The sequence below is a fragment of the Acinonyx jubatus genome, chromosome D2 (genome assembly GCF_027475565.1).
Source record: "Acinonyx jubatus isolate Ajub_Pintada_27869175 chromosome D2, VMU_Ajub_asm_v1.0, whole genome shotgun sequence".
NCBI classification, from domain to species: Eukaryota; Metazoa; Chordata; class Mammalia; order Carnivora; family Felidae; genus Acinonyx; species Acinonyx jubatus.
This window is the reverse complement of record NC_069393.1, coordinates 3,774,551-3,800,235: the sequence shown is the minus strand read 5'-3', so window position 1 is coordinate 3,800,235 and position 25,685 is coordinate 3,774,551. Positions and strand designations below refer to the sequence as shown.

Sequence of the window (25,685 nt, the reverse complement as noted above, 5' to 3'; positions counted from 1 at the left end):
GTCAGATAACCATCAAGGATGGAGGAATGGTGCCAACATGATGAACCGAGGAGGGTAATTTCTATGGTATTTCAACCCGGGTTCTAAGGAGGTTTGCCCTACAAACGCTCCTCATTTGATAATGGAGAACTGGCAAAGTAAGTAAAATTGGAAAATAATTACCCTGAGCGGCACAGATGAATTTAGCACGATTTGCTTACTTGTTCCACTTGCAGAATTAATTAAAAAAAAATTAAGAGCAGCAATAACAACCACAAAAGGCAACAAGAGTAAAGCGATGAGATGCGGGGAGGCACGTTATCTTGCACAGAACACAGACCATTCCTCTTGGACGGACAGATGGGTCTTCGTCCCTTTGTTTCTGGGGCCCGCTGATGAGTTCCCCCACCGAGCACGGGTGGTCTGCTACCCAGCCATCAAAATCACTGACTTGTGGATGAATGTAGGGTATTTTTGGACAGCAATCAGCATTACGGTATAAATCACAAACAGATGTTTGGCCTTGTCAGACTGAACAGACTACCAAATCACCGTCTTTGCTAATTCGCATTCGTCAGGGTCCCTTTTCTCCCCGTTTTTCCCTCCGAGAGGGTAACTTAGCTCTTGGGTGTGGGTGGATCAGATGGGCGCCGGCCCCGGGTTGAGAGCGCCAGGCCAGGGGCTGCCCACGCTCCTCCCAGTCCTGTGGGACTCTGAGCGGCACCGTGGGTGGGTCCCTCCAGCAGGTGGGCAGGAGCGACCAGGTGGGGACACCTGTGGAGACGGGCACCCCCCCCCCCCCATCCTGCTGTCTACACTGCACTGGATCCACATGAGGCAGAGGGCCCTTGCAGCCAAAAAGAGGCAGAGTGGAGGCGGGGCTGGCGGGGACCCCTGGAATCTCTGTATTAATATGGTCCCTAAGGCACTCTCTCTCAAGGACATGTCTCTTCTCGGGGCCTCCTATACACATAACGTAAGGATTTTAGAATCGCCAGATGCACAATTACTAACTTGGACATTTGGGGTGAGGTGGAACATGAGAAAATGCACGGGACAGTCCTCAGGGGGCCACCCCTTCAGCCCCTCTGTTTTTACCGACTGAATGTCTACAATGTCGCGGCTTCGGGAGACATGTCGATAAGGCAGTTGGTAGAACCGTGTGTGAGGTCAACTATCTGCTCCCTTCAAAATGATAGTTCAGAATTAGAGCCTAGCAATTGTTGATGCTTAAGCGACTCAGTGTCCTGGCGAGCACACGCCTTCCTCCCCCTGCTTCCCTATAAAACTGCCAGCGGTCGCGTCCTTCTCCCAGAGACGTGGGCAGGACCAAGCCTTTGGGGCAGTCGGAACCCTTCTGTCGAGAATGGCCTTGTGTCCGCAAGCCTCAGCAGGAGCCCTGAGCCCAGGCGCGGCCGGCACGAGGGAGTTGGGGGCCACGCGCATGTCAATGTGGGCCTGGGCCTGGCCAGTCACACCTGTGAAGACTTCTTCTTAATGACCTTGATTTTAGGGGAAAACTTTTGTAGAAAACGAAGGCTGAGGCAGGTGGCTCAACCATTCCCCCCCGCACCTTTTGAGGCAACTAAAAATGACACAAGCCTGCATGTTTCTTCCCTTTATCGCTGCTTATCAGATGAGCATAGGAACCAAGGTCCTGACGCAGGAACCGAATTGGATTTGCTTGCTAGGGTCAAATTACACTGTCAAGTGACACATCCCAGGGTGCCTGGGTCTGGAGCTTCCGGAAACGCAGGACTCGCGTCGATCACCCTGACCCCCGCTCCCCGTGGCAACACTTCCACTCGCCCGGGGGCTGCCGGGGGCTCTTGGCTCAAGCCACGTCCTCAGGGTCCCGGGAGGGGCCGTCCCGACCTTGGCCACAGTGGACCAACCCGGGGCCCAGCTGCCCGTCTCGCCGCACAGACCTTGATGTTGGTAAGCACCTGCTGTGGCAGCCGGTTCTGCTTTCTTTTACAGGCGGGAGGAAAGGCCGGAGCCAGTCTGTCCAAGCACACGAGGCATTGAGCCAAAGGCCGCCCGGGCTGAGCTCATCGGGCCCCATCCTAGAGAGCCACCCGGCCTTCCTGCAGACGTCCACGTCGGTCCACGAGCTGGCCCAGAGGCTCTCGGGCAGCCGGCTGTCCCTGCACACCTCAGCCGCGTCCCTGCACTCGCAGCCCCCACCGGTCACCACCACGGGCCACCTGAGCGTCCGCGAGCGGGCCGAGGCGCTGATCAGGTCCAGTCTGGGCTCGTCCACCAGCTCCACCCTGAGCTTCCTCTTCGGCAAGAGGAGTTTCTCGAGCGCTCTGGTCATTTCTGGACTCTCTGCCGCGGAGGGGGGCAACACCAGCGACACCCAGTCATCCAGCAGCGTCAACATCGTCATGGGCCCCTCGGCCCGGGCCGCCAGCCAGGCCACACGGGTAAGGGGCTCGGCCGGCGGGCCAGGGTGGGGGTGCGGGCCCCCGCGTCTGCCATCGCCTCGTCCACGGGGGCCCCAGACAGGAGGTGTTCTGGCCGTGCGCGGAGGCAGACGAGACGCACGGCACACGTCCCGCAGGTGAGGACACACGGCAGGCAGTACGGAGGCTGCGAGACACCGGAGCTGGGCTGAACTGCTCTCCTTAGCCCCGAACCCGGGATGCGAGCGGGTCCACTTCCCCCCCCAGAGCAGGAACACGTTCTCCTTCGTTCCCTGTTCACGCCAGTCTGGCCCGAGGGAGGGGGAAGAACACACCTCAACACCGGCGTCAGACTACGGTCCGTTCTTTCCGCCGGATTCAATCTGAAAGCTGCCGTGGTGTGGCCTTCTGCGCATGTATTTAAATGCTAGGAAACGAGAGGTTGAGGGACTCCCCCTAAGCAAACGGCTCCTTACGCAGAGCTCCAGGCGAGCGGACATGAGGCGAACACTTGCGCTTCGTAAGAGAGAAAGTGAGTGAAAACGGACACTCCCCACCCAGCGGTCGGGAGGCGAGGACGGGAGGCACAGGGCGCACTTGGGTGTCACAGTGCAGGTCTCCCGAACTCCTTCTGGGTGTTCACACATTCTCCTGCTCTAAAAAGCACGGGAGTCACGGCCTGCCCCTCTCTGGTTGGGGGACTTGTCTGCAGCGGGCTGATGGGGGCCACGCCATGGGAAGGTGCCCTTCCCACCCCTGGGTCCACGGTCGGCAGGAACCCCCTCCGCGGGGCCGTGGGGCTGCGGCAGTGGTGGGGTTGTGGGCCTCCTGGAGCCCCAGGCCACACCGCCAAGGGCAAGGAGGCTGGCTCCTGCAGGAGCTGTAACTAGGTTTAGTTAGGTCACTAAGGTCTAATCAAGCTTCCCTCATAAAAATGCACAGTAACAGACTTTTCTCCGACCGCTCAATCTGTTTAAGATGCCGTCTGTGGGTGTGGTTCTGGGATTCTGGCAAATTCAGTTTCCCTCTTTCCAACAGGACAGCTGGGCCCTTGGCACTCTTTGCACCCAGGGTAAATAACCATCCGTATGATGGTTCAGGGGCAAACCTGCCGCATTGAGCGTTCCTGCCAGGCGGGAAGTGTGTGTATGGGGGGGAACGCTGGCCAGAACCCAGGAAATCCAGGCACACAGTGACCTCTCCCCCGAGGGCCCGTGTTCCCAGCATGGCCACATGACCTGGGGAAAGGTCCCCGTGTGCAGAGCCCCTAGCCGCCCCCCCCCACCCCCCGGCACATTGGACCCCTGGTTTCCTTCCTTCCCCACCGAAGCCAGAACCCTGGGGCCCCCGCATCTGACCTGGGAGCTGTCGCGTTGGCGGGTTAGGTCGGCCCCTGCGGCGGCGGGTGGGGATTCGAAGCGGCGGTAGGTAACATTTGCTGAGACCCCTGCCTCTCCTTTCTCTCTGGAAGCACCTCTCTGAGCCGTGTGAACCCACCGAGGCCACCGAGCAGGGGCAGCAGCTTCGCGACCGCCGTCTGGCCGAGGCCATGGCAGAGAACGGGGGGCTGATGTGCAGGAGAGCAAGCCAGGAGGACATGGGCCTGGACGACACGGCTTCCCAGCAAAGTGCGTCCGATGAGCAGTAGGGGGGCAGGGCTGGCCAGGAGCCCCTCCTGTGGAAAAACGAGGGCTGCTGTAGCCAACAGTGACTTTACCTCGGGTTCTGGAAGAGTCTCACGTGAGGATAAAACACGGGGCAGCACACCCCCTTCCCCCGACACTGCTCCAAGCCACCCCTGGAGCCCCCCAGACGTGGGACGCACAACACACTTTCCAGAATTTGAAAATTCTAACAAAAAGCCATGTAATATCTTAAATAGAGTAAGTAGAGCGCATAAATAACTCTTTCCTGCCCTGAAGAAACTAAGACAAGTGCATGTTAATAATTGGCATTTTATACATTACCGTTACCACGTTAAAGGGACAGCAGCACCCATCGTACCATCCGCTGGTCAAACACAGTAGGGTTCAATCTACGCATAAAGAAAACCTCACTTCTTTATAGTATTTATGCAGACGTCAAGTATAAGCCAGCGGCGGCTTTTCTGCAAGAAACGTGGTAGTGCATGAAGTCGGGTCTAAAGTATCCCGTGAGAGATCCAGCGACGCTAGCGACCCAAGTGTAGAAATCTAGGCCTGTGGGGGGAGCACGGAAAGCCATTTGGAATCCCATGACGCTCAGCTGTAGTCCCCGGCTTCCCACAACCAGGCCTGTCTCGCCCGGCGCTCCCATACGCTCACAGGAATGTTCGCTGGTTTTCCGAGCCGAGCGATCCTTCCCGGGTCACCGAACACTTGCACACACCTTCGTTTTTGGAATTAAAATGTTTACAGTTACTGTTGTGTCCGGTTGCTTGAATTCTGCTGTAGCCTTTATTGTGAGAATGACATTTGGGCAAATTCTGGGACTTTGCCCACCTGAAGACCCCCTACCGGGTAAAGCAGAAACCCGGTTCCTTGTGGATGTAAGGGGTGGGGAGGGGGGGCGAGGGGGTCCATGAAGAGTATCATCCCCGGCCTGTGGTTCATCCCTTCTGGAAAGGAAAGAGTTAGAAATACTCATTTTGGAAACAGTTCTGCAAGTTTCTTCAAGGAATCTAGGATTTGGAAGTGTGGGGAGTAGGGGAGGGCATGGTGAAATCCCCCCCCCCCCCCCGTAAGTGGATGGTAATACTTTTTCTTTTTTCAAAATAAGAATTGCCAATTAATAATAGGTAGGCTCTGTAAGCAGAGGCACAGTACATTGTTCTCACATCAGTGATCCCTGGAGATGCAAAGTTGGCTATTGATTTAAATGCAGGTGATTGTCTAATGAGAGGCTGATAGAACCTTACTGTAGTTCTCCAAATTGGCCAAACCAAACTTGGCTGGCAGTCCCTGAAATCCTCTTGGGCCACTTTACAGCCAAGCCCTCAGGACTAAATGCCCGGCCCTGAGCTGTGAGCGTGGCCTCCCCACAAAGGGCATCTCCATGAATTCCGTAAGAAAAACGACAGATGCCCAGTAGCAGCCTGATGTGAGCTGACCACGCAGTGGGCATCCAGAAGCAAGCGACGCAGAAAGCCATTGTGTGCCACAGAAAATGAATCTCCTGGGGCACCTGGGTGGCTCGGTCGGCTAAGCGTCCGGCTTTGGCTCTCAGGTCATGATCTCACGGTTGGTGGGTTCGAGCCCCGCGTCGGGCTCTGTGCTGACAGCTCAGAGCCCGGAGCCTGCTTTGGATTCTGGGTCTCCCCCTCTCTCTGCCCCTCCCCCGCTCACATTCGGTCTCTCAAAAATAAATAAACGTTAAGAAAAAAAAATAAGGAAATGAATCTCCTGAAAATAAGAAAATGAATCTCCTGACGGTGGAGAGACACGTCAATGTAAACGAGAAGCCGAGAGCTCCCGCTGCTCCTGTGCGCTGTTCTGCTGGTGCTTCGGGAGCGGCTTCCCTAACTGCAGACTCGGCCGCTTATCCCGGTTCTCAGCGCAGAGGGAGCAGAGCAGCTTGGTTATGGTTTGTCAACAACAGCGAAGGCCAAAGTCCTCGGATCCGAACGCAAGCGTGCGTTGTCTGCGGGAGTAGAATCCTCCGGGCGTGCATGGCAGGAGTGCGTACATGTACACACGCTTACGTGCGCGGGCGTGCGTGCCCACAAAGGGAGAGATGGGGTCGGACCCCTTCCTGGACCCTGCAGGCCGGTGGGCAATGCAGCCACGCTTTTCCTCTACGTTGTGGCGAACCACCTTTCCGATTTCGACGCGCATCAGAGAATTCCTTGCAAGACAATGGATTAGCCCCCATTTAAAGGCGATATTCCTAAAGTGACATCTCCTGCAGAAGTCTTTTAAATGCGCTGCCAGCATACAACCAAAGGGTTATGTTTTTGGACACTGAACGAAACGGTTTTTCCTCTAAAGAGTTTTGATATAAATCGTGTGGCTGACCGGGCAGTATTGATTCTAAATCAATGGGTTTGCACTGTGTGCTGAAACCATCTGTCTGGCAGGTAGTTTTCTAAAATCACTCGATGCTCCGGCGTCTCCTTGCCCGTAAAGCGTGCAGCGCAGCCCTTGTGTCCTCAGCCCCTCTCAGGCCTCCTCCACCGTCCAGTGGTTTGGTCCAAGTCATTACATTCTGGGGACACAGCACCCACCATGAGCGCACACACACACTCACACACACACCCACGTGTGCAATCTTCCCAGATGCAACCTTCGTGAATTCCAAGACGGGAAGAGAGAGAGGGGAAAGGGCCATTCCACTTTTTCTGGGCCACCATCGCCCCCTACCCCGCCCTGGATGACCTGGGGACTGGGAATGGAGGGGGCCTCTGGACTTGCAATTGTGCTGGGAGCTCTGACAGATGAGGGCCCATGAACTTGAGAGACTCGTCCATCCCTGCACATGCGCATATTCAGAGGTAGGGGGGAAAAAGGTTTTTTTTAAAACGCTGTACCGTAAGTGGCTGGTGGTGCGGTCAACTCATTCTCCACATCCGTTCTGCTCTGTCCCGTCCAACCATGTTATTCCAGCTGAAACTCTTCACACAATCAGTACACCTGTCCATTTTGTGTTTTCAAAGTGAACTCTTCCTTCAAGTCTGGCCCCCGACCCAACTATCTGTTAGGTGTCTGGATTTGAAGAGTAGGCATTTCAAACCCAGATATGAACGGGAGCTCCCGACGTCAGCCCGTCCCTGCCACCGCACCCCTTCCTCTCCCAGAGTGCCTCGTCTCGGGTAGTGGCACCGGTACGGGTGGACCCGCGCCCTCGGCTTCCCCTCCAGTCCTGGCCTGTGCTCGGTACATGGGCCTCCAGGGGTGTTCTGCCTCAGCATCTCTTGAACGCTCAGAATGCGCCTTCTACGGGCTGTGCGCAGTCAGTCGTGGGTTAGAGTCATTTGTGAAGTCATCTGATCTGATACCACAGACTGGGGGGGGGGGGGGGGGCGGGACAGCAAATGCTGATTTCTCACGGTCCTGGAGGCTGGGAGGCCCAAGATCGAGGCGCCAGCAGATTCAGTGCCTGGTGAGGGCCTGCCTCCCGGTTCACAGATGGCCATCTCGCGGTGTCCCCGCGAGGCAGAGGGGAGAGCCCTCCCTGATCTCTTATAAGCGCCCTAATTTCATTCACGAGGGCTCCACCCTCACGACCGGATCCCCTCCCCAAGGCCTCCCGCCTAACACCATCGCACTGGGACTTAGATTTCAACATAAGAATCTGGGGGGGATGCAGACATTCAGACCACAGCATTATCCTTTATTAAACTTCTTAAAACACAGGGATAGCTTCTGATATCTTCATATGTGCCCCTGATCATCCTGACAAATTATTCAAGGTCCCTGCCAGAGCCACCACGAAATGCTCTTCCAGTTTATAGCTGCCAGTTTATCCCAGCAAAACGTCAGCTCCGAGATCTGGGGGCACACGATGCACAGAAAAGGACAGAAAGCTTCAACAGGGACACAGTGGGAGGAGTGGAAAGACATTGGGCTTTGGAGCCACACAGACTTGGTTCAAACTCTGTATCTGCCAATAAAGGCACGTTTCTTTACCATTAAAGAGGAAGCACGCAGAAGCTCGCATCCCCTCTACGTGTTGGGGGCCGTCCCGAATCTGTTCTGCACACTGGGTACCTCCGAGGACCCTGCTTCACTCACCCTCCACAGCCCATCTGGTTTCAGCTCTCAGTGCCCGCAAACTAGTGATTTTACCTTCTTGCGAGAAATTTCACTAGCTTTCCTTCTCAGACACAATCAGTGTACTATATAGTCATGACTGAAAACACAGAGCTCAGGACAAGCAGCAGAGAGGAGAACGTCCCTTCGCACTTTGACAGACAGGCCCCTCCTGCAGGGCCAGTAAAGGCTCCATGTGATGGGCTCCCTCTGGCCAGGGCGGACCGGCTGCACCAGGCCTGTGTGGGGTCCGTCTTCAGGGGCACGTAGGTGACGCTTCCCCAGCCTGTTCCCTTTCTCAGTTTACCTGAGGCCGCGCGGGGATCCTCAGGACTGTGGGCATTGGCGAGTAGGTCTGAGGCAGCGGCCAGGCTCCTGGGGATTGAGGAAGCCTCTGCTGCTTGAGTCAGTGGCGTGGCCATCCGGACACACGGAGGTGCATAGACCACACCCGCGTGTGGCCCTCCTTCGGGCCTGGCGAGCCTGGCGCAGGTCACGCACAGCCTGTCAGACGCCCTGAACAGCCCAACCGGGCATGGGCAGCGGGACAGAGATGCCCTCGTCCCCACTCTGGATCTGTAATAAGAGATTAGTTCATAAGCTTGTAGGCCTTTCAGCTGTGACCCCTCAAAGGCTCAGCACATCCAGACCAAGCTTCGGGAGGCTCCCCGAAAGAGAGGATCCTGACCAAAGAGCCCGTCACGAGCCACCGACCACTGTCCCGGCTCAGAGACGCAAGTGCTTCCCATACTGTCCACTGCGCCCAGTGCCCAGGACCCCTCACTCCGCACGCCCAGGCAGGGCCACCGTTCCAGACAGGGGCACGCCTGGCATCCGTGCCAGCTGGGTCTGGAGCTAAGGCTGGCTGCTCAAGTATCCTGGAGATTCACGGATCTGCACCAGAAAGGACCCAAAAGCACCGTGCGGTCTCCGCAGTACCGTCAACCATCTGCCACCTTTTCCACAGCCGCCCCGCGACAGGCTGAACCTGATCTTTCCACACCATTCTCAACAGCCCCAGCTCCCGGCACCGGGCCCTCCCCAGGGGATCACACGGACGGCTGCTGCCGGCTTCCTTCCACGCTGTGGCATCGCCTTTCTTGGACGATACTCGTTTCCCCCTTATTCTGGAAGGGAAATGGGGCACGGAACGGTTTAAGGCCACGTCTAAGTTGATGTGGCCAGAGTGGGGGCTCCGACCCGAACCCACAGGCCTGAGTACAGAATGAAGACCTGCCTCCCACACAGGGCTCACGTGTTTGCACCAACACATTTATTTTTATTTTATTAAGCAATAAGCAAACAGACGATGAGATGGGCGGGGAGGACTGAAACTGGCCTTTCCCTGAACTATTTTTACAAACCAAGTAACTGGTGTCCCTTGAAACCACAGCTCCAACTGGAGTGGGGTCTGAGTTCGGGACGTGCAAAATCGATTAGGTAGCGGCCGCTCCTCTCCCCCTTCCCTGGAACACGCTTAGGAACTTCAGTGGGGGCGAGTTCCAGCTAATACCCCGAAAGCCATTTCTCATTCCATAATTTACCAGAATCATACGCGTAACTGCGAGGGGAGCTAAAGAGGCCCCCTCAGCATAAATAAGCTGCGGCGGACCGTTCATCGTGGGGCGCCGGTCGGGCATTAAGGCTAACTGATCTTTTGGACATTTTTTGGAGAACAGCTGTCAGGCTTTCTCCGGAAAAGCCCACAAGGCTTCCGAAGCCGGAAGGCTAAGTCCTTGCCAGGCAGGGCCCCGAAGAGGCTCCGCGTGAACCAGCACACCTCTTCAAGCGCACGAAGCAGGGACGCGAGCCGTCTTCACTGCCTGCCGCTCTGCACACACGTCACGATGTCTGGCAGAAGGCGGCTCCTATTCTCCTTGGTGACCTGTGGGGGAAGTAAGACAAGGCTTCAGAGTCCCTTCCTTTTCCTCAATCCTCTGACAGGCAGTGCTCTACGGGGAGAGCCTGGGAAGGGGAGGCAGGTTTCGTAAAACCCCGGCCGGGAGGGCTGTGAGGACGGGACACGCGAGGTCGAACGCCACCCCCTCTTCTGCAAAGCGACAGCTCAGACAGGGGAAGTGGTTCTAACCACGAGGGGCTGGGAGCTGACCCCCTCGAGGGGCTCTGGGTAGGTGTCAATGCAGGTGGGACGCAGCCCCTGTGTGATCTGACCTGAGCCAGGAGAGCCGCCTACGAGGAGCCCACCGAGAGCAGCCGAACCTGAACTCTGGGAAGTCCCAGAGGTCAGTAATCTACTCGTCTCTCCACATGGAAAAGCTGAGCCTGGCGAGCAGCCTCTGACGTCAGTCAACTCCCCATCTGCAGGATGGGGAAGCTAAGTCCGGGGGGTGCCGGGACCACACTGAGCCCTCGGAGGTAGCTGGGGACACAGCAGAGGCTAGACCTTGATCCCCCCACTCCGGCTGCATCCTCTGTAATTCGCATCTTTCCACAAAGGAACCGGGAGTTCATTCACACTTTACCCGGTGATCTGTTTTCATTTTCCTTTCCTTTACTGCTGTGGTCCCAATGAGTCCAAGAAAAGCATTTAGACGCCCCTTCCTGGGTGGGGGGTTGGACGGTGGGCGGTCCAACCAGGACGGTGGTAGGGGCAGGGCCACCTCCTCAGCCGTCACCTGTGTGTGCCTTCTGCTCGGCCCCCACACGCACCCACTCAACATCGATGGGGTGGCGACCAGAAACTGAGTAAGGTACCGGGGACACAGAGAGGACTCCGATAGGGACTTGACCTCATGGAGCTGGCAGAGCAGAACAGAGGGACAGACGTGGACAGTGAGCGCACTGGTGGTAAAGGGTCCGGGAGAGAAACTCTGGAGAGGCGCACGGGAGCTGCGGCGGGGCGAGAAAAGACTTCCGTGGACTGAATTTTGACCGGTGGACATGGGAGAAGGTCCCCCAGACAAAGACGCAAGCAAAGAATCGCAGAAAGAGGAAGTGAGTGCATCTGGAGAGCCAGCAGGCTCAGGGCCGGCAGACCCGGAGACCGGACTGCCCACTGCACGAGTCCACACCCGCCCATGTCTAATGGACCACCTGGCACAGAGCAGGCGCTAAATGAACGTGTGATGGAGACGCATGGCGGGCTTCATCCCCGTGGTTCCCCAGCACCCACTCACCCGCCTCGAAGAGCACTGTGACCTTCCTCTGGGAGACGACGTCATCTAGGAAACTGGCTCTCGGCCAACGAGTTCCAGCTGGGCCTGAAGAGCCTCCCGAGAGCCCGAGTCCTGAAAGGACTGAGTCAAGCAGCAAACGGCGAGGCCACCACCTCTAACACTAAGTCCAAGGACACGGTGCACTGGTCCTTGCCCTGTTGCTCTGGTCTGTGGTCCCAGGAGGACCATCAGCTCTGCTCCGGCTTGAGGAGAAACTGCCACACAGCCTTGCAAGGCCTTCTGTTGCTGTTTTTGCTTAAATGAGCCAAGTCCCTCTCTGCTGTTTGCATTCAAGGAAGTCTGCTGATGTAAACGGAGGAAAGGGGGAGACAGTGGTGGGAACTGGCAGGCTCATCAGGGGGCTTCGTAACCCCACTGTGCTAGTGGAGAGGGGCCATTAGATCCCTTCCTCCCCGCTGACTTCACCAGGAACTACCCTAGGCTCTGCCCTCAGAGTGTTTGAGAGTTTACCGTGTGCCTCAGAGGGCAGAATACAGGGGCATTTGGGGCTACTTCCCCTAGAAATGTAAGATTTTTAACACAGGAGACGTGGAGCTGGGAGAGGAGGGACGGAAAGGAAAGACAGAGGGAAGGAAAGTACAGGAGACGTGGGGGGGGGAGGAGGAGAGGGAGGGGGAGGAAAGGAAGAGACCACTTGGACCAGAGGGAAAGAATTAATGCCAGCTTTGCATGGGTGAGAAAGAAGGGGCAACTAGGGCACTGCTCGCTCCACGCACCCCTGCCTCAACTATCCCCTGGGTTCTCTAGCCAGTCACCGAAAGGAGTGCACGGTCATGGGCATTCGATCCCCCACTTGTACAGGGGACAGTCCCACTGCTGCTCGGTTGTAAATGCGAGCTGCAGTGAGGAGAGCATGGAGGGTGGGTGGGGGCAGAATCCACATCTGCAGGGAGGCTGGGGCAGGAGCGGACACTCCATCCCTACTCTGTAAATCCCCAGGCTTTCAAGAGGGCGCTCGGGGGGGGGGGGGGGGGGGGGCGGGGGGGTGGCCTGGGAAGGAAGGCTGAGAAGGTGGGAAGCCCCATGACCCCAGGTGCCGGGTCTGCGTGGAGGCTAGCTAGTTAGGCGGCACAGCCAGGGCGGCCAGAGCAGGGGGATCTAACAGGCGTGGGGCTTCAGAGGGAATAAAAAGGAGCGCTTACAGGCCACGCAGGCACAGTTCTGTATGTCTGGGCAATGCCTCACCATCTACTTCGTACGGCCATGATCACATGGCCACCCTGGTCTCAGGACCCAGCTCGCAAGGCCCCATCTGGTCTCGGTTCAACTTCACGCCAGGCCTCCGGTCGGCGAGCACGCCCCAGCTCCATCGCCCAGGTGTGAGTGAGCCCCCGCCCCACCCGGGCCCTCCGTGGGAGCTGTCAGTGGTAAGGGTGTCACAGCAGGGGCGGAGGCGGTGTGTCCCACATTCTGAGGGCACGCTCCAAGCCCTAGTTCCATAGAAAAAAATAAACACTGGAAAAGATTCATTTTGAGAATGTTTTTGTGTTAAAAATGTAACGAATGCAAAAAACGACATTAATATTTTGCTACCCCCCCTTGATTGCCCTAAGATTGTTTCTGAAAATTTCACAGTAAGGGGTCTATATGAAACTGTCTACAGTGTTCAGTTACTACTGTTACATTCCTTGTGCGTTGAAGACGGGCTCTCAAATGTGAGAACAAGTAAAAATCATCTGTCAGCCTCAGGGGCCCTCCCCTGCACGCACAATCCTTGTCTTGTATTCAACCACCAGAAGGCTGGCCGCAGAAAGCCCTTACCGAGGAGATAGCACTAGGCGCAGAAGAGAACGAGCTGAGGAAGAACGCAGGAAGGAAGCCCCTGCACTCTCCACCCCACTGCACTGCAGCCTCAAGAGAAAGGAAGCCAAGTGAGACCTGAGCCCTCTGCCTTGTCTGGTGGCCCTTGATGAAGATCAGACCCTAAGTTCCCTGGGGACAGGGGCATCTCATTCATCCTATGTCTGGCACATGGTGGGGGTGGGGGGTGCCCAGTAAATGTTTACTGCATTCTGAGCTGAGCAGGGTCTTTGAAACACAGCTGAGCGATAACATAAAGATTGTGAAGACTCTGACCGTCTTAAGCATCCACGTTGCTCTGTGTGTGCTGCCTCCAGGGGCCACGGAAGGGCCTGAGAGCGACCAGTCAACAACCTGGGCACCCGGACATCAGCGAAGCTGTGAATATTCAGATACAGGAACAGGCAGCAGGGAAAATGCCCCTCACTGCACATACGTTATCTTCCTTGAACCTGTGGGAAAGACCCTGACAAGTTCCTAGTAAGCAACGGATTACAGAAAGAAATTTGACAATGCTTGTTATCATAAGTTAACACACATCCAAAGTTATTACTAGCCTGTTTCATGTTGTGTCTTTATGTTACTGAACCTAAAATTAGGATTATTCCTGAATCCAATCCCTTTCGCTCTACTTTTTTCATGACGGTTAAAGTTTCCAAGCCAAGAATTATTTTCACGTTGTATCAAGTAAGACTTTGCCTGCCTTGAGTTTACAAGACTTCCTTCTGTATTTTCTTCCGAGAACTATAGTTTAGTTCTTAAATTTAGGCCTAGGATCCTACTCTGAGTTAATTCTGGTAGATGATGTAAGGGTCCAACTGCCTTCTGTGCATGAGGATGTCCAGTTTTCCAGCACTGGATGCAGTTTGCTGAAAAACAATTCTTTCCTCATTACGTTGTCTCAGCACGCTTGCTGAAAATGAACTGATCCTCGACGTAAGGATTGATTTCTGGACTTTTAGTTCTATTCTACTGATCTATGTGTCCAGCCTTCGGCCAGGACCGTACTGTCTCGATCACTGAAGGTTGTAGTAAGTTTCAAAATCAGGAAATAGGAGTCCTCCAACATCTTCTTTCTCAAGACTGTTTCAGTGGGGTCCTTCCCATCTCCACGTGAATTTCAGGACTGGCTTGTCAACTTCTACAAACACTCTGCCTGACTTTCCACCCAGAGGTTAACAGATATTCTCTCACTCCTGTATCTGTAGGAGTCCACAGGCCGGGAGGGCAGCAGCAAATTCCAAGTGAGACTAACATGCTTTATGCCCTGCTTGGTGAAAACACCCACCAAGGAACAAGAAGAGGTCTAAGAATTTCCAAAATGGAAGGAAGTCGGGACCTACTTCGTTATTCTTGTGATCTTACAATCCACAAATAAAAATTAAAAGCATAAAAACTGCTTTATGGGAAAAAAGACAAGCGTAAAAGGCTCTGAATTCAGGATAGTGGAATAGATTTTAGTTATAGCAATACTTTATAAAGTAGAAAACCAAATAATTTCTAGGAACCTGATTTTTTTTTTTTTTTTTTTTTTAGCAAAATCATCTGAACCACCCCATCAACAAAGGAAACAGTACGGCATTATGCTAACACTCAGGCTTGGAAGCGAGACAGACAGAGCCTTGAACCCTAGCTCTGCAGCCTACTGAGACCTTGGACATGCTATGCAGCCTTGATAAAATAAAGGTTACGTGACACACCCACTGGGGTACTGTGAAGTCTGCACTGGTGGGTCTACAGTACTGGGCACAGCACCCAAGTCCAGTGCTCAGTGACTGATGGCCACATCGGCATCTAAATGAATGTTCCAGGCTCCAGCTGCCTCTTCTGTCCCGTCAGCAAATAACATTCCCAGCGTTTCCATCAAGCAGATATTTCAAAGGAAATCAAAAGAAATATGCTTTCTAAATGCCTCTAAGACAACCAAACTCGTGCGTGCACGTGCACACGTGTGTATGTGTGTGTGTACATGTGTATGTGTGTGGCACTTCCACTGGAAGTGACGAGCAGGGATAAAATCTTTTCTTCACGTTACTAGAGAACTAGGAAAACAGTGCACACAGCTCTTTCTAGTAATCTTGATCCATGGAGATCTTCCTCTCTTGCCTCTGCAGCATTAATGTAATTACACTCAAATAAGCAACTATGAAATAAATTAAAAACATTTTTCAGTGGCCACACTTAGAGACCAGTAAACTCTACAAGACATGAAAAAAAAAATTTAACCAAACTTCCTAAAGAGAAACCTAACAGGAAGGCGACCGTCAATACCCACACCACGACAGAAGTTTCTAAATTACCAACACCATCCTCCAATGACAGGGGTGTTAGATCTTTTATTATAGTACCGCAAGTCCCTGAGGCTCTGTTCTTCCTCGCCACCCCCCCCCCTCAAGTCTGCTCTGTTGGGCAATTTCTATTGTTCTACCTCCAGGTTTACCATTTTTTTCCTCTGTTGTCTCCATTCTGCTGGGGAGTCCCGCCAGAGACTTACCTCATTCAGTTATTGTAGTTCCACAATTTTTATTTGACTCTTCTTTATGTCTCCCATAGCTCTGCTAGACCTTTCCATTTCTTCATCGAGACTTTCTATTTTTCTTGTATTTCAAATGTGTTGGCAATTGATCACGGAAGCGTTTTTGTGACGGCTGCTTTAAAACCTCGGCCCTGTGATTCTAACGTTCACGTCACCTTGCCGTTGGCACGTGTTGATGTTTTCACTCAAGCTGCTTTTCCCGGTTCCTGGCAGCACAAGCGATTTTCAGTTGTGTCTGTGGTGCTGTCCCCTGGCCGAGCTTCCTAGCTGGCGTGCCACCTTCTTTCCACCATTCAGGTCTCCTTACGTTTGTTTTATGTGTAACGTCCAACAGTTTCAGCTACAGCTCACAGGAGGAACAGGGAGAAGTGTGTCTATTCCACCGTATCTAGAACTGGAAGTTTCCAGGTGTCTTTCTGAAAGGCAGTGCTGTTTGCCTGATGCTACTAAGAATAAGTCTAGACGGGGCGCCGGCATGGCTCAAGCTCGTTAAGCGTCCGACTCTTGATTTCATCTCCGGTCACAACCTCATGGTTGGTGGGTTTGAGCCCTGTGTTGGGCTCTGCACCGACAGTGTGGAGCCTGTGTGGGATTCTCTCTCCCTCTCTCTCTCTGCCCTGCCCTGCTCATGTGTTTGTTCTCTCTCCCTCTCTCTCTCAAAATAAATGAATAAACTTAAAAAAAGAAAAGAAAAGAACAAGTCCCTACAATAGGAGTAACATCAAGGGGCGTACTTTCCCCCATGAGTTCAGTCCCATCTCCACGGTCCTGACATGCGCAGCTGTTCGCAAGGAGAGGCTGCCCTCCCTACCTTACACAACCTACTGCCTTACCCGGAATGTTCTTCCTTCTTGTCCTTCTTCTCTCCACTTCCTCCCTCAAAACCCCACAAGAACCACTTCCTTCAGGACACCTCTCCCCCCCGCCTTCTGCTCACAGAATTCTCTCCCTTCTCTGCTTCCAGATCTTGACTGTCACATCATCTATCTTTCTTGAGGGAAGGGGACATGCTTCACGTGTGCTGTCGGACTAAGTGCTGGACACAGAGGCTGCTCTCAAACACGGATTCGGGGAACTCTATTGCGTGTCAGAAACAGAAAGGATGCCAGAAATATCTAATCCAAGCCCTAAGTTTGCACATATGGAAAATGAGATTCTTCATATAAAACGGGAACACAAAGATCACACAAACCCCAAAGGAACACAAGAAAGAGAAGAATAACGGGGTACGTAAGCCCCTACGTCTCGCATAATTAACCAAAAGCTAATCATTTTATTTACACATCATTAGGAGCAATGATTACCTTGCCCAGAGAATAATTTCCAGTTTTAGAGGAGAAGATGTGGTATTATTTTAAGATACGATGTTCTCCTCTGGACATCAGGGCCACCTCCCCTGATCCCACTCACGGCTCGTAGACCCCGCTGGTCTGCAGACGGCCAGTCTCTGGACCAGCTACTCCCCACCTTCCCGCCTGGAAGCCGCCTGGCCTGAGAACCACTCGTCTTTCATCATCTCTCACTGTTCACTGCCTCTATTTCCACAGGAACTTTAGAAACACAACCACGAACTCACTTGGAGGCCACGTAAAGTAAGAGACAGAGAGAAAGAACAGCACGAAACTGAAGACGAGGGCCCCAACTTTACAGATGTCGCGGAGCACGTGGCCTCGCGGGGCCGTCCGCTCACCTGTGAGCTCCTCCGAGAGGCTCCCTGGCTAGACCCGTCTCCCCAGCCACCTCCAGCCCAACGACCGCGCCGCCCTGCCTTATCTTCTCCACACTTAGCAACATCCGCGTGGCCGAGCTGTGCACCGGCGCTGCTGCGGTCCGGCCCCCGCCTCAGCAAGTCCACTCCGGGGGGCAGGGACGTGGTCTCGTTCAGCATCGCAACCTCGCTCACGGTGGAACCCGGTCGATACTTACTAAATGAAGGAAAGGAGCAAGGACTGCACCAAGTTTTCCAAGTCTGGCTGCTCTGACCCTGACATGTGTCTCCTGCCCCCACAGTACCCCTGGAGACTGTGGTGACGGCACGCAGACGGCCCGCTAGGACCAGCGGGCCACGGCGGAGGCACGGCAGCCAGCGACATCCGGCGCTTGTGGTACCTGGCAGCCGGAGCTCGCCTCCCACTCTGGCTGGTGGGGTGGCCCTGCCAGCCTCCTTGTTCCGGGACCCTCGCGGAGCCTGGGTTGAAACGGGGGATGGGGGTGGGGAGAGCAGGTACGGGCAGAGCCCGGCGGAGACGCGGCTCTCGCCGACACAAAGGTGGCACGGCACAAGACAGCATCTAAGGACACAGACAAAGGGCTGTCAGGGGCCCGTATGTCGGCTCCGACATCGCCATGGGATAGCGTGACAGCACCGGTCCTCCCTCCCACGTGCCGCACCGCAGAACCCCGACAGCCCCCCGGTAGCCCCCCGGGAGCCTGTCAGGGCAGACTCTGCAGGCGTGCTGTCCGTGTGGCCAAAGGGACTGAAGAAACGAATCTTTCATTTGATTGAAACATAAACAGTGACAGGCGGCTGATGGCCAGCGCACTGGCCAGCGCAGAGAGCGCACTTCCGTCATCGCGGAAACTCCCGGTGGACAGCGCTGCTCTGTGGCAGACGGAGGCCACGGGGACATGTGTCCTTTCATCCGTGACACGTATGACTTAAGTTCTGTAAGTTCCTAGAAAATCAGACTCACCTGGATCTAGCCTAAGGCGGGGGGGGGGGGGGGGGGAGCGGGGGGCGGGGAGAGATGGTCTTTCAGAGCAAAGGCACACCTCAGAGCCACCCTGCTGAGGTCACCCGCTCCACTGTCACAGACGCAGGGACCGGTTGTACTCACACTGAACACCTGAACGTCGTTCCTGTTTCTTATCTCTTCCACGAGGGCCAGCGGCTTCCCTTTAGGCACCGGGATTGTGCCCAGGACTACGGTCCCCGGCGTGGACAGCGTCTGGCGGACAGCCTGGATGAAAGGCTGACTGAAGAGCTCCATTTTCCCAATCTCATCGATGACACACACTCTCTGCCCCGGGCCGCTGCCGGGACCTGCCTGAAGACAACAAAGACGCCAGGGTCACCTGAGGCAAAGGGCCCAGGGGTCCCGCTCCCCAGCCACTCACCAGCTAAGCCATCCCAGGGCGAGTCAGTTAAGCCCCGGAAGGCAGAAGATCGTCTCCACGGGACACTTAACTGGCAAACGGATCTGGAAGAGCTCCCTTGGAAACCACAGCAACCAGAAAATTCAGTTCCCTAAGCCACCCAGGTTCCTGGCAATTTTCTCTCTTCTAGAATGGTTCCAATAATAACCAAGCTCTGTATTTATATCCACCCAGGAAAGAAGCAGCACCCACACGCCTCAGGTTTAAACGAAACGAGACAGCAAGTCTGGGAGCCCTTATTAATAATACTGGCCTCTTTTTTTCGGTTTTGAGCTGTGTGAGATTCCCCGTCTACTGGGAGGAGGAAACCGCTGCAGGCAGAGGCCGGTGTGTATCATAATCTGCACTATAAGGGGTGGTGGAAAGAAGGGAAAGTTAAAAGGACAGGAGTCTAGGTTAAAAGAAAAAAGTGAGCAGGGCTGTGCCCTTTAAACCTCAGATTCCCTTCCTAATGACTTCACTGCGTTCCTTCCTGGAAAGCCCCTCTCGGAACAGGTGTGGCGGCCAGCCTCCACGGGCCCTACTGCCTCCCAGCTCCTGGGACTCCTGTGTCCAGTCCCCCGCCACAGGGTTCCAGCATTGGTCCCCGCGACCATCCCTGAGACGAGGCAGAACGCACTGCTTCTACCGTGGTCTCAATCTCTCTCTCTCTGGGATGGCTCGCTGCCGTCTTGTGAGCACACTCAGGCAGCTGATGGCCAAGTCCACGTGGGAAGGAACCGAGGTCTCGCTGCAACCCTGAGAGTGAGCTGGGAGGCGAATCCTCCCCAGTCAAGCGGCAGATGACTGCAACCTCATGACAGATGGGAGCCCGGACCTCCCAGCTGAGCCATTCCTGGATTCCTGACCCAGAAAAACTGTGTGAGGTGATGTCCGTGGTGTTAAACCCCAAAATTCTGGGGTAACGTGTTACACAGCAACACTAATGATCACTGATAATGATCACTCATAAACATGTCCTCTCTGGAAAGCCTTCCCAGAGAAAGCTATGAACAGTCCTTCCACAGCGGGGACACAACACAGATTAGCACTTCAGTGAATGCTGAGTGACAAATACGTTTTATATATCCTGGTATAAATGATTATTTTCCTCTATGCAAAGCTGATTTACAAAGTACTTTTCACTATAGTTCTTAGACTCCTTAAATAATGACGTCAATACGTTCTCAGAATGCGGGGCTGAGTTAAACTAGATTTAGCTCAACTGCCAACCCTGAAGCCAGAGTACAGTGCGGTCGGTGGGGGGGGGGGGGGGGGGCAGTGGTCCCCACGAGAGACGGGACTGGGGGGAAGATCCCGAAGCCTGCATGGTACACAGAGGACGGTGGAGTCTATCCAACAGATGAGAGATTCCAGCCAGGGAGGACCACAGGTTGTGCCCAAAAGGCCGCTAACTGTGTGGAACCTGGAAGACAAGTTAGGCATCTTCTGGAATAGACGACATGAGATTTGGGGTCTAATCCTAGGCAGTTATTGAAGGCAAGCATTAGGGAAGTGGTTTTCAAACTTTTATGTAAGTGGTACTTTTATTCTTTTCTGACTTAATATCACATACATATTTTCCCACTCAGTTTATTAGCAGGAAGACCAGGAAGGGGTACATCCAAGAGAGGGTCTGTATCCTTAAACTCCTGTGTTTTTAAGGCATTTCATTTTTACCTCTCAATTGCACCCACTTGTGTGTGTGCGCATGTGTGCGTGTGTGCGTGCGTGCGTGTGTTTGCGCGCGCGCAACCTGTTTCCCGCTCTTAGAGGCAGGGACCAGGCCCCATGCATCTTTTTCTTTCCCATGGAATTGAGTGATGCAAAGTTGAGCTGAGGCAGCTAGTGTTGCCCTCCAGCGACGGGGTGAGGGCGTCTGTGGAATCAATCGCTAATTTCCAAATTTCTCCTTCAAAAACGAGTGCCCAATTTGGGAGACATTTTAAAAGCTGGCAGCTACCTTCTCATTAGCATAAAAACAGACACCCCACAAGGGCAAGCCGTCCCAATGGCCTGACTCTTACCAAGGAATATTTGAGGCATTCTGCTGCCTCCAGAGACCAAGAATAACTGCAGAGGTCATCCTTCCACAGGCATCTAGAAGCCAAACAGGGTGCTATCCTGGCCCATCAAAATGAGAGTTTGAAAGCAGTCAATTCAGAGAAAGAGAAACAACAAGATGTGTGTGCCCGTGTACATGTAAATATGCAGGCGGCACGTACATATGCACGTGGGCACATACGCGAATATATGAGTAGGTATAAACATAAAGCACAAGGCTCTCCAACCACCTTTCCTCAGATTCCCTACAACGTTCACCAACGGGAGCTCAACGGCATTATTTAAGCTTCCGCACAAAGATACCTGGACACACATGCATACGCTATGTTGTACCAACCGGAAATGTTCGTTTTCAAACCTCAGTTTACAGGAAATCCTTATTCTGTCTAGAATTAGGGACTTTTATCACCCAGAAACTGTAAGAATCTCGAAAAGAAGTCTGGGATTTTTGACGAAAAAATGTTCAGTTATTCATGCTCAGTTGAGAGATATTAGAAACTCAGAAGCCCGTAAACACCGTTTTTTCTAAATAACGTGAACATTTAGCCAAGCCTGTGATAAAGGAAGCACTATCATATTCACGATTGTTTTTTTATATAAACTCAAGCAACTTTAGAGGGAAACAAGAACAAACCAGTGAGCACACATAAAACCCTGCCGGCACCAGGGCCCGGGTCTGAAAACTACCAGCAGCCTCCCCAGCCCTCCCCAGCGCGGCTGCGAAAGTGATAATGGGCCCCTGGAGCATCACCTCTGAAGGTGTGCAGTAAGGAGCTCATGAAGAACTTCCGGCGGCTTCGCACCTGGCGTCTTTTTTCTTCCCACACCTTCTCTCCACACAGGACGAAAGAGGAGGCAGGGCTGTGGACGCTACCCGGCAGCTCCTGCACCACTCGCCACTCCCCTCCCCCCCAACTCACCACCCCTCTCCTCCCCTGCCCGCTCCCCACTCCTCTTCCCTGGGCCACTTACCACCCCTCTCCCCACACTCACCACCCCTCTCCAGCCCCCCTACTTACCACCCCTCTCCCACACTCACCATCCCTATCTCGGGCCGACTGTATATTTTCACTGTCACAAAGAGGTAGAAACACTGGTTTCTGCAAGGCATATCAGTTCTTGGGGTGTTCTGAGAGAAAGGATACTTCCTTGGGACAGAGTCGTAATATTGACCAGCCAGTGGTAAGGGAAGCCATGAAAAATTTTATAACTCGGCTTACACTCAGCTAGTTTGCTTTCTGGAAAGATTAAATCAGTTTGGAGCAACAAGATATCTGTGTACCAGCTACGCCAGAGACCTAAAAATTGTGTGACTTTTTTCAGTTTCTTGTTTAATCTTTAAAAGCACTTTTAAGAACACAAATGAAAACGTAAACCTAAATAAAATAGGCAATTTCATTTAACCAGAGTACTATATTGAAAAAAAGTGGATTTGTCTTACTGTGAATGATTTACTTCATTAAGTATTTCTGGAGGTATGAACTTATTATTTTCTTTACTATCAGACCCCCAGCCTGGCCTCTGAGCTGGCCTGTCTGGGACCGCGAGTATCAAAGTCGCAGGAGGGAACTGGGGAGCGCGTGGCAGTCGTCAGGGGCAGAATGACAACCCTGAGCCCCCCAAACAGCCACGGTCCCGGGAAGCCAGAGAGGCAAATGGTGGGAACAGTGGCCCAGACAAGCCAGCCCACAGCTCAAGTTATCAGCTAAAAGTGAAGGGCTCCGACTAGACTTTTATGTGGGCTTATTCCGCGCCTAAAGTTTCAAAATCCCTTAGCAGTCTCGTGGCACTCGACCGTGTGTCCCCAGGGAGGAAATCACAGGCTGGCGGCCAGGACAAGATGTCTAGACTGCCTGACGCACCCTGCAGCCCAGCCCTTCTCTACTGGGGCGTGCCCTGGGCAGGAGCTGTCCCTGCCCTGGTGCCAGACGTTCCCACCCCAGGGCCCAGGGCTCCAGGCTCCTCCGGGGTGTCCTAACTGGCCTCTCTGGGGCTCACCCACTCGAGCGCCTGTCTGCAGAGCACCAGACCGGCGCCCTCAGGATCTTCCACCATCCGGGGCCTGAAACAGCATCCGCCGGCTGACAGCCAGCCCAGTGGATCGGGAACCTGCTACGCCTCGTGATCCCACCCAGCGCCTCGGGACCAGCCTGGGCATCTGAGCTGGTGGGTGTCCGTGACAGATTTCCAGCTGGCTCCGGCCCCGGGGCCCTGGCACGCACAAATCAGACTGCCGAGGGGAGGCCCTTCCCCAGGTTCTGCCTCCCATCACTCCACTCGCCTTCTCACCAGAAACAATCAGAACTATCCCTACGTCTGCCCCTCCTAGCGGCCCGGGACTAACACACTTTACAGGGAACTCCGCGTTCAGTCCTAGAAACTTCGTGTAGCAGGTCTCTGCAGCCCTGTTTTAGGATGAGGAACAGTGAGACAAAGTCACTGAGCTCCCAAGTGAGAGCCGGGTGTCAACCCCAAGACCACCTGATGCCAAAGCTCCCCTCCATACCCCACGTGCAATACCACCCACACGTCTTCTCAGTGTGAATAAGGAAAGAAATCGAAGAAAGGAACCAAAGGAAATGGAAGGGAAGAACGGAAGGAATCCATCTAACTGTAAGGAAAATACTTTTGCCTCCAATGAGAACCAAGGGCACTGTACTTTCTAGGGGCTACAGAGGCAGAGCCCCAGACCCGTTTTGGGAGTAATCATTACTCTCAATTACTCCAAAAGAACGACACACTCAGGGTCTCAGAACAAGTAACGCCACCAACAGCCTTTTATCCAGGATACAGAGTGGCCTGCTTTGGCAGGCGGTAAGATGTGACCTGCAGGGGAAGGGCCCTCCGCCCTCCACCTCTCTCCCTCGCACTCAGCGAGAGAGGACCAGGTACCCCCCACGTGCTAACTCCTGCCACTTCCTTATCAGCTGTGTTTCTACTAACTACGTTTTTAGAAACTCCTCTTGCTTAGTAAAATCCTCAGTCAACATTTAAATTTGATTCAAGCTTAGGATCTTTTTTTTTTTTTTAAGATTTATTTATTTATTTTGAGAGAAAGAGAGCATGAGCAGGGGTGAGGCAGAGAAAGGGAGAGAGAGAATCCCAAGCAGGTTCTGCACTGTTAGCACAGGGGCTTCTACTCTTGAGCTAGGAGATCATGACCTGAGCTGAAATCAAAATCAGACGCTCAACCGCCTGAGCCACCTGGGTGCCCCATCAGGTTTAGTATCTTTGCGGTCTGACATCCTTTTATTAGAAATTACGTAGGAGAGAGAAAGCTGAATGACTTGGCTACAGTGGAACAGTGATGACTTCTTTTATAACTCATGAGGAGACTGGACAGAAGTAGAGAAGGGCAGAGGTGATGAGGAAAAATCAACCATTATGGCTTTTGTAATTCAGCTTTCGAATGAACAATGATTGTATGCTTAATTACTGCTCACCTTGGTACAGAAAATATTTCAAAAGGCAGCAGTTAAATTGGCTTCCCAGTCAAAGTCTAGAGTGAAAATTATTATTTTCAGATAATCCAATAAAGTTAAAAGAAATCAGAATTAACTAGGAGAAATTTTGATGAGGAGGATGTGCACGGCCTTAACATGTCTCCCCACTCGACGCGAATTAATTTCAAAGGAAAAAAGAGTAAATACACATTGGGAGTTTGGACGATTCTTTGCTCAGGTAACCAAAACCGACATCACCAAACATGGCGCGCCTCGAGAGCAGACGCCGGAGAAAGGCACGGCACCAGTCATGCAGTCTTCCGACGGAAGCTGTCACAAAGAAACACCAGAAAAGCTCCAAAGAGGAATGTCCTGTGAAAGTAGGACCTTTTCTCTGAATATGCCAATGTCATACATGACGAAGGATGACCTGAGAAGACGTTCCAGATTAAAGGAGCTCGTGGAGATATGACAACTAAATGTAATACCGGACCCTGGCCCAGACGGAAAAAGGTTACAAAGGACAGCCCTAAGGCAACTGACGAAACGGCAGAGGAATGTAGATTATTAGTATTTTCTTGGTGTAAAATTTACTTAGGTTGAGAACTATACTGATTATGCAAGACTATGTCCTTATTCTCAGGAAAACTGTACTGAACATTTAGAAGCGAAGCCCCCCGATGACTGCAACATACTCTCAAATGGTTCCCCCCACAAGTTTGTGTTTGTACGAACACACACGGGCGCACACGTGGGGAGAGAGGGTGAGCGCACACAGGGCAAATGTTAACGACAGGTGATTCTGGATAACAAGTATATAGGTGGTCCTGCATTATTCTTATCCTGCTCATTTTCTCTACGAGGAACATTACATCCCAATACAACTGACAAAAATTAGAATCAATACAAAAAAAAGAGAACGCTCACACTCAGGTTTTCTCAGTCTAAGCGTCAAGCAAGGCACAACCCACCGCGGGTGAGCTTCCTTCCGAAGGAGGCAGGGCCTCGGACTGACGCGTGCCGGACGACACGGCCAGTGGCGAGTGCCGCAAACGGGGCAAGGCGGATGGGGGAAAGGCAGAAAGGCAACAGTTTACGCAACTTCTGCCCCAGGCCCGCTCAGGGAGCACTCTGCCGTGCCTCTTGGGAGCAGGTGGCAGAAGGAACTGCACGGAGGCAGAGAAGCCCAAGGCAGCCCAAGGTGCCCGCTCGGCACCTACGTCGCAGAGGCTCACCAAGACCGGCAGTGACAAGTAACCGAGTGTCAGACCCTGTCCGGGGGCATCAGGGAGGCTGCCGGGGAAGGTCACAGAGAAGACGCGACCACCAGTTGACCCGTGAGCTGGACCCAAGTGGTGGGAGGCTCCTCACCCCATCCCGTCCTTGGGATGAGCCCT

At 53.5% G+C, this 25,685-nt stretch overlaps 2 protein-coding genes across 15 annotated transcripts in view; one reads left to right on the top strand and one right to left on the bottom strand.

Annotated features, from left to right (window-relative positions):
* Positions 1–4,787, top strand: part of PCNX2 (pecanex 2) — a 326,874-nt gene extending 322,087 nt beyond the window's left edge. For all 6 annotated transcript variants that reach the window (XM_053207265.1, XM_027046909.2, XM_053207264.1 and 3 more), the window contains 2 exons: positions 1,960–2,408; positions 3,859–4,787. In XM_053207265.1, coding sequence (XP_053063240.1) covers positions 1,960–2,408; positions 3,859–4,035 — 626 coding nt within the window. In that variant the 3' untranslated portion in view covers positions 4,036–4,787. The remainder of the gene's footprint in view (positions 1–1,959; positions 2,409–3,858) is intronic.
* NTPCR (nucleoside-triphosphatase, cancer-related) overlaps positions 3,927–25,685 on the bottom strand; it is a 37,642-nt gene continuing 15,883 nt past the window's right edge. The window contains exons 4-9 of one of the 9 annotated variants that reach the window (XR_008292139.1): positions 18,484–18,693; positions 17,875–17,937; positions 9,894–9,998; positions 9,102–9,240; positions 8,421–8,689; positions 4,921–4,983 (exon numbers count right to left, since the gene is read on the bottom strand). Coding sequence is in view for 5 of the 9 variants with exons in the window: in XM_027046913.2 (XP_026902714.1) it covers positions 9,930–9,998; positions 17,875–17,937; positions 18,484–18,693 (342 nt within the window). In the remaining 4 variants the exon portion in view is untranslated. Of the gene's footprint in view, positions 4,063–4,920; positions 4,984–8,420; positions 8,690–8,794; positions 9,241–9,364; positions 9,999–17,874; positions 17,938–18,483; positions 18,694–25,685 lie in introns of those variants that run through there. The other 8 variants (XR_008292138.1, XR_008292141.1, XM_027046913.2 and 5 more) reach the window with 8 other exon arrangements.